At 38.8% G+C, this 17,303-nt stretch overlaps 2 protein-coding genes across 9 annotated transcripts in view; one reads left to right on the forward strand and one right to left on the reverse strand.

Moving 5' to 3' along the window:
* Positions 1-7,826, reverse strand: part of LOC128987459 (uncharacterized) — an 84,499-nt gene extending 76,673 nt beyond the window's left edge. For 6 of the 8 annotated variants that reach the window (XM_054408355.1, XM_054408346.1, XM_054408339.1 and 3 more), the window contains exon 1: positions 7,661-7,826. The gene's annotated coding sequence lies outside the window, so the exon portion shown is untranslated. Of the gene's footprint in view, positions 1-7,489; positions 7,510-7,656 lie in introns of those variants that run through there. The other 2 variants (XM_054408324.1, XM_054408331.1) reach the window with 2 other exon arrangements.
* A 7,632-nt stretch (positions 7,827-15,458) lies between these two features.
* The window catches only part of LOC128987511 (E3 ubiquitin-protein ligase COP1-like), a 48,033-nt gene continuing 46,188 nt past the window's right edge, over positions 15,459-17,303 (forward strand). The window contains exon 1 of the mRNA XM_054408405.1: positions 15,459-15,591. Coding sequence (XP_054264380.1) covers positions 15,502-15,591 — 90 coding nt within the window. The 5' untranslated portion in view covers positions 15,459-15,501. The remainder of the gene's footprint in view (positions 15,592-17,303) is intronic.

The raw sequence follows: 17,303 nt of genomic DNA on the forward strand, positions 1-17,303 counted from the left end.
CCAAACTTGTCATTGCAGAATTTAGTAATTAACTGCCTATAGTCCTTGGTTTGTGAAGAAACTTTTAAGCCTTTCAAAATTAGATTAATTCCTACGGGACCTTGATTCTAGATCAGTGAGCTTGTCCATGATTTTTTCTCGCTTAATCTCAGAGGCATAACCTCCTCACGTAAACTAACGTTTTCTTCTTTCAGCAGATTAATTTGAGTTGAAAGTACACTCAAGTCATGTTTGGTTGCTAAACTAGCGAGTTTTTCTTACAATAATTGAATCAAACCTGCAACTGATTTAAGCTGTCCAACTAACCCGTGGTCCATGTCGTCTGATTGTAGGTTGAGATCACCTAGAGAGCTCAAACCACAATGCTGTTTAGGTTTTCTCGAAGCTGGCATGAAAAACTGTTCAATTGTCTTTAACATAGGAATCTGACTAGGATGCACTAATAGGTAGTTAAAAAACGTTAGGCCCTACTAACTAGTCACAGAACACGGCACAACATTAATCGAGATCTGAGAATAACCTTTGAACACGGTCAAGCGTGGACTGATAAACGTCGAGCCCCGCTGTTATCAATGTTAGAGCTAACCAGTTTTAAGCACCAACATTCAATGTTATGGCATAATATAATCACATACCGAATTGGTTGAAATACTTATTTTATAAGAGAATTGTCACAAACAAGCACTATAAATAGCAATAACGTAGTAAAATTCGGGAGCAGATGCAACGGACATATTTTTAAAACCGCACCCTGTAGTGCCAACCTCAAGTTTAAACTTGATTGAACATTTTATTATAATGGCGATAAGAAAGAATAATTGACAATTAGTTTACAAGGAGTATAAAGCTTAAGTTAACAGCAATTTTTAAGGAGAATCTTGTATTGATGTCAGCCAAATCAGGGCTAACGTTTGTCGTTCTGATCCTTAGGATTGTTTTCAATTCAAAGATTCACTTAGCTTGGAAGATAGCTGTATTAAGATAGCTTGATCACTAGGCACATGCTTACAGCTATTTTTTTTTTTATATGAAAAACATGGAAAGTGTGAGAGAGGTGTACTATAAATACACATATTCAAACAGGGTATCTGGGTATCAAATCAACCTGGGCACTGAGAATTGTACTTGAATTCGGTATTGACCAAGGACTACAATGATCACCAATAGCCAATAAGTCACGATCACTGGAGTTCAACACAAAAATTTTACTGATACCACAGGAGATGTTCATAGCGCAGTCGCTACCCAATATCACCGAGACCGCAAAATATGCTCGCAAGTGTTGCCATGATCGATAAAAAAACGATCACTAGTCTAATCACCGAGACCCTAAGTGACGACTATAATATTGCCAAGTTGCCGCGATCGTAAATGACGATCACAAGATCACAGAGACTAAACATTTAAGTTACTTGGGTTGCCGCAACTTTGACAATCATGGATTTATAGACTACCAATTAGCCTATATAAATATAAATATTTCCCAGTAGTCCTTTGCGGGCCAGATAAAACCTAAGTTATTCACGGGCCGGACATGGCTTACTGGCCGTAAGTTGGACACCTCTGTTTTAGTAAAAAATTAGATCCAGTTACTGTCGTGTATTCTTACAAGGAAAAGCAGGCAATTTATTTGGGTATTGGAAGGACTCGGGGGGATAAACTGGACCAACCTCATTGCCAAGGTAGCCTATGTTAAATGTGTTACTGTATCAAAAAAGTTAACTTGAAATGAAATTAAATGAAAATGAAATGAAATGAAAAACGTTTATTTATCCCAAGAATATAAACTAAAACAGAGAGTAGCTATACAACTAACAGTACGGTACAATATTTCTAAAATAAAATAAAATTTGCCTTACTTATGGGATAGGCCTACATGGGTAGGTGCCTGTGCGTAGGCCTGGCTGTTATCAGTCTAAGCAAATTGAGGGCACACACTAAAATTGGGAAGGTTTTTAAGCCTTGTTAATTTAACTTGATCGTTTAGCGGATAAGAGAATGTCGGCGACGACAACCAAAGCCAGTGCAATCTAAGACAAGAGACATTGTGATGGCGAGGGGGTCGAAGGGTCAAGGATTGTTTGTCAGGATCAAGTAAGGTTAGGTCTGATCAAAGTTTCGGCCTCTTCATTGGTAATTGTGTGCAGTAAAACAAGCATCTGTTTTTTGAATTTCTGTATTGAGGGTAAACTAAAAATAAGTTGAATATTATATTTTTGAATTAGATTTCGATATAGAATCTGAGCAACATAAAAACAGTTGGTAGTTAGAACTGACTTATGTAGCTGAGGGACAGATATTCCAACATTGTGTGAATATCTTGTGTAGTGTTGATGTGTGACTGCTGTAAGGATTGTGTTTGAGTTTTTGAATGTGTGACTAAGAAGAAACTGAATGAAAATATGTCTGACTGGTAATACTCCCGTCTCACGGAATAGCGCATCAGTAGAGTACCTTTTATTTTTTCTAAAAGCTACTTTTAAAATTGATCTTTGGACCACATTCAAGGGTTCCAAGGTGGTGTGATAGCATGCTCCCCAGCAGATAATACCAAATGAAATCAAGGATTGTACATAAGCGAAATAAGCTCTCTTTACGTCCTCTTTGTCCAAAATGACACTCAGTTGATTAAAAGCATATATGTATTTACGAATCCTTTTCTTTAAGAAATCTACATGCTCTGACCACCTCATTCGGTAGTCAAAATGAACACCTAAATATTTGTAATAATCTACTTTTTCAATGTATTCACAATTACAAGATATACTGTTATGGTCGCCGCAACAATGAATCTTCAAATTGTCTAGACTATAATCAGTGCTTGTACTGAGTGATATCGGAAGAAATTTAGTCTTGTTCACATTAAGTGAGAGCACATTTTGATCTAGCCATTTTTTTAGAAGTGAGAGGTCACGGAGAGCTTTAGACCTGACATCCTCCCAAGAACGACCCTTTAACAAAACTAATGTGTCGTCAGCAAATAAAAATAGTTCACCATCCAGGTTCAGTTTTGAAATGTTATTTATATAGATTAGGAAAAGTATAGGCCCCAGAGTACTTCCCTGAATAACCCCATACTCAATTGAATTTGCATCACTATTCACACCACAAATGGAAACTACTTGATGTCTGTCAGATAAATAGTTTTTGAACCAGGCGAGAGCAGTGCCTCTGACACCGATCTGTTCCAATTTTGCTATCAACAAGTTTCTGTTAATTGAGTCGAATGTTTTTTTAAATCTAAGAAAATTAACATAGAACGATTGTTATTTGCCATTGAGTTATTTATAGATTTACATACTTCAAAAAGTGCATCAGAGATGTTTTTATCTTTTCTAAACCCAAATTGTGAATTAGATAATATATTGTTATTATGAAGGTACTCCACCAACTGCTCCTTGACAATACGCTCTAAAACCTTGGAAAACACGCTTAACAATGAGATTGGTCTAAAGTTGTTACAGTCTTTTGGATCACCTGTTTTAAATAAAGGAATTACTTTTGCAGTTTTGAATTGAGCCGGGAATATAACAGTCAGTAGAGATAGATTAATTATGTGTAGCAGCGGAATGTAAATTATGAGTGCGTTTTGTTTAAGCAAATCAGCCGAAACTTCGTCCAGACCCGGAGCTGAGCCACCGCGCAGCTCGGAGATGTGTCGTAGTACGTCTTGTGCAGAAACAGTTTGCAATGTGAAAGTAGAGTCCAGTCTGTAGTCAGAGTCAACAACCACTGGGGTCCCACCCGCATCTATCTGCTTCGATAGATTTACTCCAACAGAAGCAAAGAAGTTATTAAAATCATCTGCTATCTCGTGTTTTGCGGCTTGAGTATCATGAGACGTGCTGGGAATAAATTTATCAATTGGAAATGAATTTTTATTACGTGGTCTGCCAGCAAGCTCATTGATCAGTCCCCAAAACAGTTTTGGATTCCTATTGTTCTGGTACAATCTTTCCCTGTAAAAATCTCGTTTGGCTCTTTTTAATAGATTGCATAGGCTTTGTCTATAATTCCTATAATAAGTTTGTAGATAATCATTAAATGGTTCACGACGAGCGGCTTTACTTAATTTGTCTCTAGTACGTATTGATTTGACCAAACTGTCAGTAATCCATGGTTTAATTCTTTTACGTCTAGATGATCTTGAAGTTATAGGTTTTTTTTGCATTTTGTAAAGCAAAATCTAGATTTTTGTAAAACATTTCACAGCACATATTGATATCTATACAGTTTAGGACAGGTCCCCAGTCGGTCTGAGAGAGATTTTGAGTGAGAAGGGTGTGATCAAGGTAAGTTTGAGAAGGTCCGGTTGCAGTGTGAATGTTAAGTGTGTGTGCGTAAGTGTATGCAGTGTCATGTATAGTGAGGGCGGTGGCATAGTGGTCGGTGAGGCTAGTGTGCAGTACAGCAGCGCGCACAGCAGCCATGTCACAGTAACGCACAAATATGTGATCAATGCAGGAGGCAGTGTCCTGTGTAACTCTAGTCGGTCTGTCCACACACTGTACAAGTCCAGAACCAAGTAAACTGTTTAAGTAGAGATCAATTAGTATATCCTTGTTCAAAAGGTTTAAATTCATGTCACCCATAAAAATGCACATTTTGTTTCTATCTATGTTCTGATAGTAAGTCTCAAGTTCACTAGTGAATTGTACTGGATTGCTGTCGAATGTTCTGTAGAGTGCAAGTAAATTGAAGTTCTTGTTGCAGTACACAAAGTCCAGTGATAACCCATGAACGTCCCCCAGAGTGATTTGTTGTGCAGTCGCTGATAGTGATTTGTTAGTAAACACAATGATACCATCATTGCGGTTACGTTGAGTTGGTAGTCATGTGTTAGTCATGGTAGTCACTTAATTTGCCTTCCAAGGAAATCACAACTATATGTGAACCATATGCCTACCACACCTTTGGCCATGTGGCGTATGGGGAAGTGCTCTGGAAGCTCGGAATCACGAGACATAAGACCTAAATGTTGTTTCAGAAAAATCTGTGTGTGTGTCTGTGTGCAAGTTAATAACTTAGATCTTGTATCCTAAATGGCCCAAGAGAGCATCTTATTAACTTAACCCTAATTTAAGGAATTTGGGAACTCGCACATATAAGTTAGCCCACTAACCACTGACTTAAGAATATGCCTGGAGCCGTTTAAGCCAACCAGATAGTTAAGTTATCCACCCCAAGGAAAATAATATGTTATTTCAACTCTCTACCCCAACAATATTGAGCCTCAATTGCAACTTAACTTACAGCTCTCATGACTGTGGAACTAAGTATAGAAGACACAAAATTGAAGTCCCATGTCAGCAGGTAGAGTGGACCCGTCCTAATCCTACTTGTCAAAACAACACTATTCTTGGAAGCTCGGCGATTACGGCGCGCCGGGAATACCGCCCTGCCCTCGCTGTTCCTAGAAATTCCGCTTCCTACTACAATTTGCATAAATTTAACCATAAGACTTGGAGCATCATGTGAAGGCTCATTTTGTTCGTCAGAGAAAGAGGAATAAAAACAATGCTGAGTGAACGCTCTACGATTTCCCGTTACCGAGTTATCAGGTCGAGGAGTTTGTCTCCTTGTATGAACCTGTTCTGGCCGGGCGCATTGGGAAAATCCGTTCCTTTTTTGTTGTTTTCTTTGTTTTCTCTTTTGACCTGATAACTCAGTAATGGGAGATTATAGAGCGTTCACTAAAAATTGTTTTTATTCCTCTTTCTCAGACGAACAAAATGAGCCTTCGCATGATCCTCCAAGTCTTATGGTTCAATTGATGCAAATAAATTGTATTAGGACACAGAATTTCTCAGAGGAACAGGGAGAGGAGGGCGGTATTCCCGGCCCGCCTGAATCACCGAGCTCCCAACAATAGCGTTGTTTTGACAAGCAGGATTAGGACGGGTTCAGTCTACCTGCAGACATGGGACTTTAATTTTGTGTCCTACTATAAATTAAGTTAGCTCTAACTTAAAAGTCCCTGTACAACCTGGGCGGGTTATCCTCCAAACCATTAATATCAGGCTGAGAAATATAGGTTAGCCTACAGTCTTTCGGTTGTTTGTGCCAACAGATACCGGTATAGAAGTATAGGCCTAGTAGAGTTTGACTAAGTGAGGCTCTCTGGTAACTTCGAGAGCAGCAGTTTCTTTAACCCTTGTGCCACCACAGTCCGATATATCAGACAGCGGGACTATTGCGAAAACCGCCACGATACAATATATCGGACATCTGCTAAATGTTTGTTTACTGCCAGCTGATCATCCAAATGGGACATATAACCTATTAGACGATTTGTCATGAATTAGAATAGCCTACATGTAGAAACCCGTTTTTGTTTTATTTCGAGTTTCGTGTTTGGTACGACTTTGTTGGAAAAAGTAACTTAGCATTGCATAATCTGTGTTTGTATCCATAAGAGTGTTATTGGAAGTTAACTGTCGTGTGTTTCTATAATTTTTATTGTGTTTATTGAGTGATTTTGTTTCTGAAAATGAGTTAAGTTACTGTATGATAATTATTTCTGATTTGTTTGGTAATTAACTTATGGATTATAAAGTAAATATATTTAGTTATTTGAAAGTCAATAATTAGGACTAAGTGATAAGAGTAGGCCTATGTGCTTAGGCCTATAAAGCCTTTTTCAAAAAAGCACCACTGCGAGCTGATTTTTTAAGGTATCTTAAGACGTTCAAATTTTTGCCAGTTTGGGCCTACTAACTTAACAAATATATGTAGAACTAATAAACTTATCTATCACTTAACTTACCGTTACTTATAAGAAATATTTTTTTCTGGTGTTGTTGCTGGCTAATGTAATGAATTTAATTTGATGTATTTTTTTTATTGCAAAACATGTTTTTAAGTTATCGTACTAGAAATAAAAAAACAAATCCAACCCAATAAATTGTAAGTTACCTATATTAATTTAAAGACAAATTTATATTAATCTAACAAAAAAATAATTATTGTTCTAGACTATGCCAACAACAAAGAAACAAGAGATAAGTTAGGGTTTGTTAATCAAAACCTTGGGCTTGACCAAAACAATTGCCTTGACGATTTTGGCATGCAACCACTTAAAAATTGTGGCAGAGAAAGGGTTATGAAATGGCAATTAATAAATCCTACTAGGCCTGACTACTTTTTTAAGAAAGAACCAGGGCTGCACTTTACTTTACGTCCTACACTCATTCGAATGAAAATATCGATCGATATTTCGATTATTCAATAAGTTAAATCGTTTGGTTAGTTAAGTAAGGTTAACCTAACCTAACGATAGGCCTATATCGAATGAAACATCAAATAACCGATATTTTCATTAGAATGAGTGTAGGACTAAAGTAAAGTGCAGCCAGAACCAGGCCTATGCCTAGGCCCTAGCCTGCGTCCTACTTTCATAACCGGCCTAGCAGGCAAGATCTTGACATCAGTAGGTAATAAGTTATGCGAGTATTGTTCAGCTAAACTTAACATATCAAACTAAGCCCACCGTTCAAATTTCCAGGCTAAAGGTTTGGGCTGCAAATTCACTTAATGTTCGTTTGATTTCGTATCCATTCCTGAATTCATATCTTGGCACCCTCATAGGTTAGTTAACTAAGTGAATTCGTGGTAAATATTTATGAAACCCCTGGGGATTAAATGAGGGTAACTTACCAACCAGATAGTTACTAAGTTAACTTCTATTGCCAAAACAACGCTGTCTTATTCTTGTTGTTACACCATCACCTAACCATTCATTCGAGAGATGGAAAGGAAAGACTCGATTCAATTCAAACTTAAAGAGAAAGAAAAGAACAGAGGCAGAGGCGACTGAGGCGAGTCCAGCCAGAGAGAACGGAGGGAACAGAGAACAGAGAAGTGAAGTGAAGTGAAGTTGAAGTGAAATGAGCATTCTTCTTCTTTTTCCTTCCCATCCACTTCCAACGTGCGGCGACTTGATTTCTTGACTACAAATAATTGCGAGTACTGTATTCATTGGATTCATTGTGAGTACCCGGGGACCAAGCTTTGCTCAGGGAAATTCTTAGTTTACTCTGAAAGCAGTCTTAGTATTGCAGATACATTAATCCGTTCTCAAACTCCACACTGCTCGCATTTACTACTTCCTTCACCATTCCCGACGTCATGGACATGTTTCCTTTCCTTCTCTTAGCATTTAAGTATTACAGATGTATTAATCTAACTGCCACAAACGGATCCCCCACTCTGCAATGCCAGGCTTTACAACTTCCTTCATTACTTCCTACGTCGTGGGCTGTTTCCTTCCCTTCTCATTGCATTTTTAGGATTGAAGTTACAATCTAACTGCCACAGACGGTTCCCACACTCTGCAATGTTAAACAGAACTACTTCCTACGTCGTTGACCTATTTTTGTCTCTTTTCATAGCATTTCAGTATTGCAGATACATTAATCTCACTACTACAAACGGTTTATAGTTCCAAAACACTCCACACTACTCTCGTCTTTACTACTTCCTTCAACTCTTCCTACGTCGCGGACCTGTTTCCCTCCCTTCCCATAGCATTTAAAGATTGAAGATACCTTATAACCTAATCGTCATTAACAGTTCCCACACTCCAGACAGCTCGCCTTGACTATTTTCTTCACCACCTCCTACGTCGGGGACCTGTTTTCCTCCCTTTCCATAGCAATTTAGGATTGCAGATACCTTAATCTAATCGTCATAAACAGTTCTTACCCTCCAGACTACGTGCCTTTACTACTTCCTTCACCACTTCCTATATCACAGGTCTGTTTCCCTCCCTTCCCATAGCAATTTACGATTGCAGATACACTTATTCTAATCGTCATCAACAGTTCACATACACCGATTGCTCGCCTTCACTACTTCTTTCACCACTTCCTCAGTCGCAGACCTGTTTTCCTCCCTTCCCATACCATTTTAGGATTGCAGACACCTTAATCTAATCGTAATAAACATATCCCACACTCCGGACAGCTCGCCTTTACTACTTCCTTTACCACTTCCTACGTCACGGACCTGTTTCCCTCCCTTCCCATATCATTTTAGGATTGCAAATATCTTAATCTAATGGTCATGAAAAAATCCCATTCACACTCCGGACAGCTCGCCTTTTCTACTTCCTTCGCCACTTCCTACGTCACGGACCTGATTTCCTCCCATCCCTTAGCATTTTAGGATTGCAGATACCTTAATCTAATCATCATAAACAGTTCCCACACTCCGGACAGCTCACCTTAACTACTACCTCCACCACTTCCTAGGTCACGGACCTGTTTCCTTCCCTTCCCATATCATTTTAGGATTGCAAATACCTTAAACTAATGGTCATAAACAAATCCCACACTCCGGACAGCTCGCCTTTACTACTAACTTCACCATTTCCTCCGTCGTGGATCTGTTTCCTTACCTTCCCATAGCATTTTAGGATTACAGATACCTTAATCTAATCTTCATAGATCCCACACCCCGCACTAGTAGCCTTTACTACAATAATCTTCAGTATAATCTTTGCTCAATATAGTAACAAGTGATGTTTTTCCTTTTGTACTGTATTTTGAACTTTGCTAGTATACTGTGGGTAGATACCTTTCTGAATACAAGCACAGAAAACATACTACTCTCTATATTTATACTGCCGCATGTCATACTACTATAACCTACTTGACCTACTACAAGTATCCTTAGTATCCTTTTTTTTTAGATTTTATTAACCGATCAGCATTTCATTGCTATACAGGTTGGGTATAATATAAGAAAGACAAAAATAACATTATTAATTACATCAACATGGATAGACTATCCGCAGTACTATCCTGATAATTAGACCAATTCGTAAATTACAAGGAAAAATGTGGTTCGGATACCACTATAAACTGTAGGTCCCTTAGTTGCCATTAGCTGTATGGGCTATTAATTAACAGCTGTGTCTAAGGAACATGTCGGCCTTAGTCACTAACAAGACTACAAGATCGCGCCACTCATCCTACACTCATCCTTCACTCATATTTGGGTTAAAATACGCACAAAGTGGCGTCCCCATCTTAGCTAATTGATAATAATAATAATAATAATAATAATAATAGAGGTCAGCTTAGCCCCTCAGGCACTTATTGCCACTGTTTTAGCGGGTCGGACTGTAAGGGCACTGTCCACCAATGAAACACAAATCAATGAAAAAAAAATGGTTACAATAAAACATCTTGAGGCAATCTGGGTTTTAGTCGGAGTCTCTGGATTTCAGAAGGTTGGCCTGTGTTATAAAATCCAATGCTGCTGGTTAATGGAAGTTTTGTAAACAATTTTGAAGTCGCTTTCTTGATAAAATCTTCTATAGGTTTTATTCCCAGTTCATCTAAATGTATTTGACGGGTTCGAAAATACCAGGGACATTTTAGAATTATCCTTAAAACTTTATTTTGAAATGTTTGCAGTTTGCGAATTGAGCTTGATCCTGTGTATCCTGTGATACAAAAACAGGCCATGCGGCAGGATTCATGACGTCACACTAGTGGATAGATTTCATTGATAAATATTTTATCATATGCTTATTTTTCTATTTTTGTTGAACAGATTGTAAATTAAATGAATAATTTTTGATATTTTGCGATTTTTTATGATCAATTTTTTCTCTATTGTTTATGTGGTTTAGGTGAAGTGGTAGAACATTATGGCTATGGTAGATTTGTAATACTATGTATACCGTTAATTTTTAAGAAGCAAATTTTATCAAACTGTGTCCTTCCCCATTGAAAACGCATAGCTTGAGTATATCTGCAATAAGCATTTATTCCTATATGCCAACCCCGTACGAAGGACGGGTACTCTGCTAGTTAATACTAAAGGTATTTTCTTTCTCTACTTGAAGTAAAAGGGATGATACTAAGCATAACACATAACTAGCATTTAGACAACTGTAGATGTACGGCCCGGATTTTGTACCGGGTACCCTTTTCTCTGGCCAGATAGAGAAATTACAGTAGTTAGATTAACCTCTGGCCTCTGGCCAGATAGAGAAATTATTGAGATTGATTCATTTTCTTCTTTCAGTTTTAATTGAATAGTAAACATTTTATTGTTAAGTAGTCTATTATAATATATTTTGTAATCTCAACTAAGTAAACAGGTTTCGCCGTTTTATTTCTATATTCGGGATTTGGGTTTGGGGCCAACTGTTGATAATAAGTAATTATATATAATAAACTGAGTAACTTATCTAATTTAAATGATAATATGATGAACATTTATTTAACAAATTATTATACCGCAGTGGAAAAAAGTGTATTTTGTTTCTGTTGTTTTTACACTAACACGCATTTTTGTTTCTTCAGGCACAAACCATGAGCTATTTATGGTTTGAACTGAGAAAGGCAGAAAGTTAATCGAAATTCCTGCTGTAAAATGTAGTTGTAGGCATCCGGTAAAAAGTATTAGACCAATTGTTGTGTTTGACTACTACAAGGAAACCCAAATGTTTGTAATACATATTATCCAACAGTTGGCCCCAAAAATCGAATCCCAAAACTCGAATATTACAAATAAAATTCAAAACCTGTTTGATTAGTTAAGGTTAGAAATAAATTAAGATACGCTACTTAATAGTAAATGTTTACTATAAAATTCAAAACTGAAGAATAAAATTAATCATTCTCACTTACTTCTATAACTAGCCAGGGGGTATAATTCCAAGGGTAAAAATCCGGACTATACATTTTGAGCTGACCTCATGAAGGGGGTAAAAGTCCGGGGGTAAAATTGCACTCCGTACACTCTAGGTTTTTAAAATTAGATGTGTTCTGATTAAATTTACAACCGTGAAAATATACATTTAATTTTACCTTTAATCTATCGAACTGACGTTGTGCAACTCAAAAAGTTCACGGCCGGAATTTTAGCCCCTGGTTTGTGGTGTCAGTTTTGCCCAGGGGAAAAAATACAGTGGGATAAAAATCCACTACCCCGATAAAATAATTATTGTGATATATTTTGCTCTGGCCTATGTTCAAATGTAAATAAATCTAACTCTTTCATAACATAACATAAATTTCTTATGATATTGACTTTTGACAGATGGTATGTTAAGTGCGAGGAAGTACGTAGATTATTAATTATAAAGTTCATTACAATCAATTAATTATCCTCGGATTATTTCCACAAAACTAACATAGCAATACACGGCGAGAGCGGGCACGAGACGCTAGTAGCGCCAGAGCCTCCGCCTGCCTACACTACGGTACGACCATCGATGTATAATAACTCATAATAGATTGCGCGCTCAGGTTGAAGTAGGGCTCGAAAAACGGGCCGTCGCTACCTCGCTCTGTCTGCCAGGACAGAGAAAACACACTAAGGAGTAGGGATAAAAGCATGAATCGACCTAGTGCCAAGTGTCGCGCCCGCTCTCGCCGTGTATTTGGTATGTTAGTTTTGTGGAAATAGTCCGAAGATAATTGATTGTAACGAACTTTATAATTAATCTACGTACTTGCTCGTACTTTACAGACTATGTGTCAAAAGTAAATCTCATAAGAAATTTAGTGATGTTATGAAAGAGTTGGATTTATTTACATTTTAACATTGGCCAGAACAAAATATACCACAATAATTATTTTTTGGGAGTTAGCGGATTTTTATCCCCCTGTAATTTTACCCCTTGGCAAAACTGACGCCACAAACCAGGGGGTTAAATTCCGGCCACGAACTTTTGAGATGCACAACATGAGTTCGATAGACTAAAGGTGAAATTAAATGTATATTTTCACGGTTGTGAATTTGATCAGAACACATATAATTTTAAAAACCTAGAGTGTATGGGGCGCAAAACTAACATAGCAATACACGGCGAGAGCGGGCGCGACACTTGTCACTAGGGCGATTCATGCCTTTATCCCTACTCCTTAGTATGTTTTCTGTGTCCTGGCAGACAGAGCGAGGTAGCGACGGCCCGTTTTTTGAGCCCTACTTCAACCTGAACGCACCATCCATTATAAGTTTTTATACATCGATGGTCGTACCGTAGTTAAAGGTGGCCGTGCTCTGGCGCTACTAGCGTCTAATTTTCCTTTGTCCGGAACTGATGAGAACCATGGTGGAAGGATGAGAACCTTTTCTGCGAAGGAGTGTGGCCAGTGTGGGATTGTAAGAGAGTCCCTCACGTCAATTTAAGAAAAACTTTAAATTTATTTTATAGCTTTTTGGTTATAAAATAAAATTTTTAATTATAAAATTACTGTCATAACCTAACCTTACCAACAAAACTTGATGATAATATAAAAAATATATACCGGTAAGATAAAAAACGAATAAAGGTATAATAATTTTAAAAAAGAGTTCTGTTCATAAATAAAATTATAAATGCCTGCAAATTCTAACAAAAGATGTATAGTTGAGAAGTATTCGCATTCTAAGCAAAATCTTTGACAAAAAGTTAAGTGTCACTCAACTGGAGACCTCCAGAACACCAGCCTAAAACGCTATCAACTACGCCATGAACGCCGATAGAATCATAACGTCTACAGACGGTGGCCAATGGGGAGGCCGTGGTAATGGTGTTCCTTCAAGAGAAGAGTGACGTCATGCCCCCCACTCATTCTCTAAAGATGTTCCCATCCGTTCGTGACGAGGACGAGGAAAACACGAATCGCTATGGCTGGTGATCAAAGGGTCTCTGGTTCGAATCTCACCGGTGGCTTTGTCCAAGATTATTTTTTTCACTTTTAACTTTATTTTTTAATTATTAGTATACCTTCATTTGATCTTTATTTTATAAATTATTTATATCATCTGCAAGTTTGGTTGGTTCGGTTAGGTTATGACAGTTCTAACTACAAAATTATAAAATAAATTAAAAGATTTTCTTAAATTAATTGACGTGAGGGGCTCTCCCTTAGTGATGTGACGAGTTGAGTTGGCGAGTCGAGTTGACTCGAGTCAAGACCCGAGTCGAGTCAACTCGAGTCAACTCAATTCCAACTCGAGTTCTTTTACGAACTCGTACGGAGATTGCCGAAGCTACACGAACTCGTAACGTTACGAGTCTGACTCGCAAAAGCAGAGTCAAGAAACCGAACTCATACGGAGAAAGCCGAACCTTAACGAACTCGGGACGTAACGAGTTGACTCGAGTTTACTCGCACTCGCTTTCGGCCAATAGCGTCACAGCTTTACGAGTCAACTCGCATAGATTCAACGCTATTGGCCGGTACCGAGTCGGCCGACTCGCAAAACTAAAGCACGGGTCACACTAGGCTGGTATCAGCGGCGAATTGAAAGAAGCCGCTACTGTCAGCTTGATGTGACCACAAAATTCGCAGTTGGCATCGCTAGCCGGCGAGTATTTGTCAGCGGCTGGCGAAGTTGGACATGTTCAACTTTTGGTAGCGAGGCAGCGGCGACTAGAGGTCACGTGACCACTCGCACTCGCTGACACCAGCGAGCAGCGTAGTCTGACCACCTCTAGAAGCGTGCCAGTGGCGATCAAAGGTAATTTTCAACCTGGTTTTACACATAAGGAAGTGCCTATATCATTTTTAGCGAATTTCCCATGACCTGAACCCGAGACCGATTTACTTTTTCGTTTTAATGGTCCCAGAGGCCAAATATAAAAATATATATATATATATAACTGTTATAACTACTATAATATAGTATATTTATAATATAGTATATTATATTATAATAACCGCTATTTATTATAGGCCTATTTATAAATAACATGGGAATTTAGAATTTATTTATTTATTTCCTCCGTATAACCAATAAATGTACAAAAACACTTCAACATATAATAAATTATTAGTTTTTTAAGCTCTTAATCGATTAAGAAATCGTTACAAGAGGTCCCACGGACGCTGATCACCAGCGGCTGACAAGCAGCCTAGAGTGACCCGTGCAAAAGCCGATGCTTGCTGGTGCTGGTGCCAGCCGCTTATCACCAGCGGCTGTCAAGAAGCCTAGTGTGACCCGTGCTTAACGAACTCGTACGGAGAATGCCGAACTCACACGAACTCGGAACGTCTCGAGTCGAGTCGAGTCGACTCGTAAAGCTGACACGCTATTGGCCGGTACCGAGTCGGCCGACTCGCAAAACTAACGAACTCGTACGGAGAATGCCGAACTCACACGAACTCGGAACGTCTCGAGTCGAGTCGAGTCGACTCGTAAAGCTGACACGCTATTGGCCGGTACCGAGTCGGCCGACTCGCAAAACTAACGAACTCGTACGGAGAATGCCGAACTCACACGAACTCGGAACGTCTCGAGTTGAGTCTGACTCGACTCGTAACTCGAGTTCACGGCAGTTGGCGAGTCGAGTCACTCGAGTCAGGAAAGTACCCGACTCGTCACATCACTACTCTCCCTCCCACCACTCTAGTGCTTAGATTCAGTCAGTTCGTTCAGTTCAGATCAGGATCAGATTGTTCGTTCAGAAAGGGCTGGCTCTGGGTCTGGCTGGCTGGCTGAGGCTCCTAGGCACTAGGCAGGCAGGAAAATAAAAAGTGAAGAAAATTGAAAATGGCTGCTTGTCTTAACGGGAACCGAACAATATTGAAAACTATATCCAACTTAAGAAATATATCCAGTCAAGTAGAAGGAAATTTCAAGGTAGGCTCCTTTGCCTTAAATGGACTGATATTTATGAATTTTTAAAGCCAGCCTAGTTGGTCTTGAGGGGTTCAATCTAAGGTTATAGCTAATTCCTAGCAAGACCTAAGTTTATTACCTACCTAAGTAGGTATTATTGTATCGTTGGTCACTTGTGTGAACCTGGCAATAACTAGTGCACGCGTATTGCGGAAAAATACGTCCGCAAGCAATATTGACGATGATGCCAAAAGATAGAGGACACTTCAACGGACACAAAAGTATCAACCTCATATACCTCGGGAGTAATATAGGGGGGGGGGGGTAAAACCAGCAATAAGTTGTGCGCGCGCCCTTTAAAATCTATTGCTGGCCGTATTGCGGAAAAATACGTCTGCGAGCAATAATAACGACAGTGCCAACAGATAGAGGACACATCAACGGACACGACAGTATCAACATCATGTACCTGGGGAGTAATATAGGGGGGGTAAAACCAGCAATAAGTTGTGCGCACGCCCTTTAAAATCTATTGCTGGCCGTATTGCGGAAAAATACGTCCGCAAGCAATATTAACGATGATGCCAACAGATAGAGGACACTTCAACGGACACGACAGTATCAATATAATGTACCTCGGGAGTAATATAGGGGGGGGGGGGGTAAAACCAGCAATAAGTTGTGCGCGCGCCCTTTAAAATCTATTGCTGGCCGTATTGCGGAAAAAAACGTCCGCGAGCAATAATAACGACGATGCCAACAGATAGAGGACACTTCAACGGACACGACAGTATCAATATCATGTACCTGGGGAGTAATTTAGGGGGGGTAAAACCAGCAATAAGTAGTGCGCGCGCCCGATAAAATCTATTGCTGGCCGTATTGGGGAAAAAGATTTGAAAGGATTTGAAAGGGCGCACGCACAACTTATTGCTGGTTTCCCCCCCTATATTACTCCCCAGGTACATGATGTTGATAACTTATAACTATTAAATTTATGTAAATTGTAAGTGATTTTAAGTTATTAGACTCACACTAACAATCAATAGGTTATTTAGGTAGGCCTAACGCAAACTTATTAATTTCAGCATAATGAACGTTCGGGAAACAAGATAACTTAGCTAAGCTGTATGCAACTACTATTATTAGCCTAAGTGAAATGGTTAGTGGCGGCGGTATGGATGGATTTGACGAAATCAAGTTCCAGTAATCCAATCCTCTCCATTAAATAGGCCGGCAAATATTTACTGTACTTACACTGGGATATGATGCAATTTTTATATGTCTACTTACAGTACATTTTAAACGCTGAATCCACGAATGCAATCAGTTTTTGTCGGAGAGATTCCTTAGTGGCCGTAAAACGAAGGTTAGGATTACAAATTTAAGGATAATTGAGCGGTACTGAAGGTAATGGTAATATATGGTCTGGACGGGTCCGTACTTAGTGAGGAGTGAGGACTGAGTGAGAAGAGCAAACAACTGTTTATACTTGATCTAATGCGGAATGAAATCAAATCAATTCGTTTTGAAACCAAATAATCAGTTATTATTTAGGCATGTGAGGAAGGTAGGTCGGGTTTTATGCGGATTCGTGACTGTATTAAGTGTTTTGAAGTGAGGTTACTTAGATTAGGAAGGTAAAGGTTAGGTTATAACTTATAATGAACCGACTCATTAATTTATGCAACTTCCAGACTGTTTTTGCTAACGGTTTGTAGGCAGCCTACTTA

The sequence above is a fragment of the Macrosteles quadrilineatus genome, unplaced genomic scaffold, assembly GCF_028750875.1.
Source record: "Macrosteles quadrilineatus isolate MER2022 unplaced genomic scaffold, UCM_ALF_1.0 Scaffold_1__1_contigs__length_201487025, whole genome shotgun sequence".
NCBI classification, from domain to species: Eukaryota; Metazoa; Arthropoda; class Insecta; order Hemiptera; family Cicadellidae; genus Macrosteles; species Macrosteles quadrilineatus.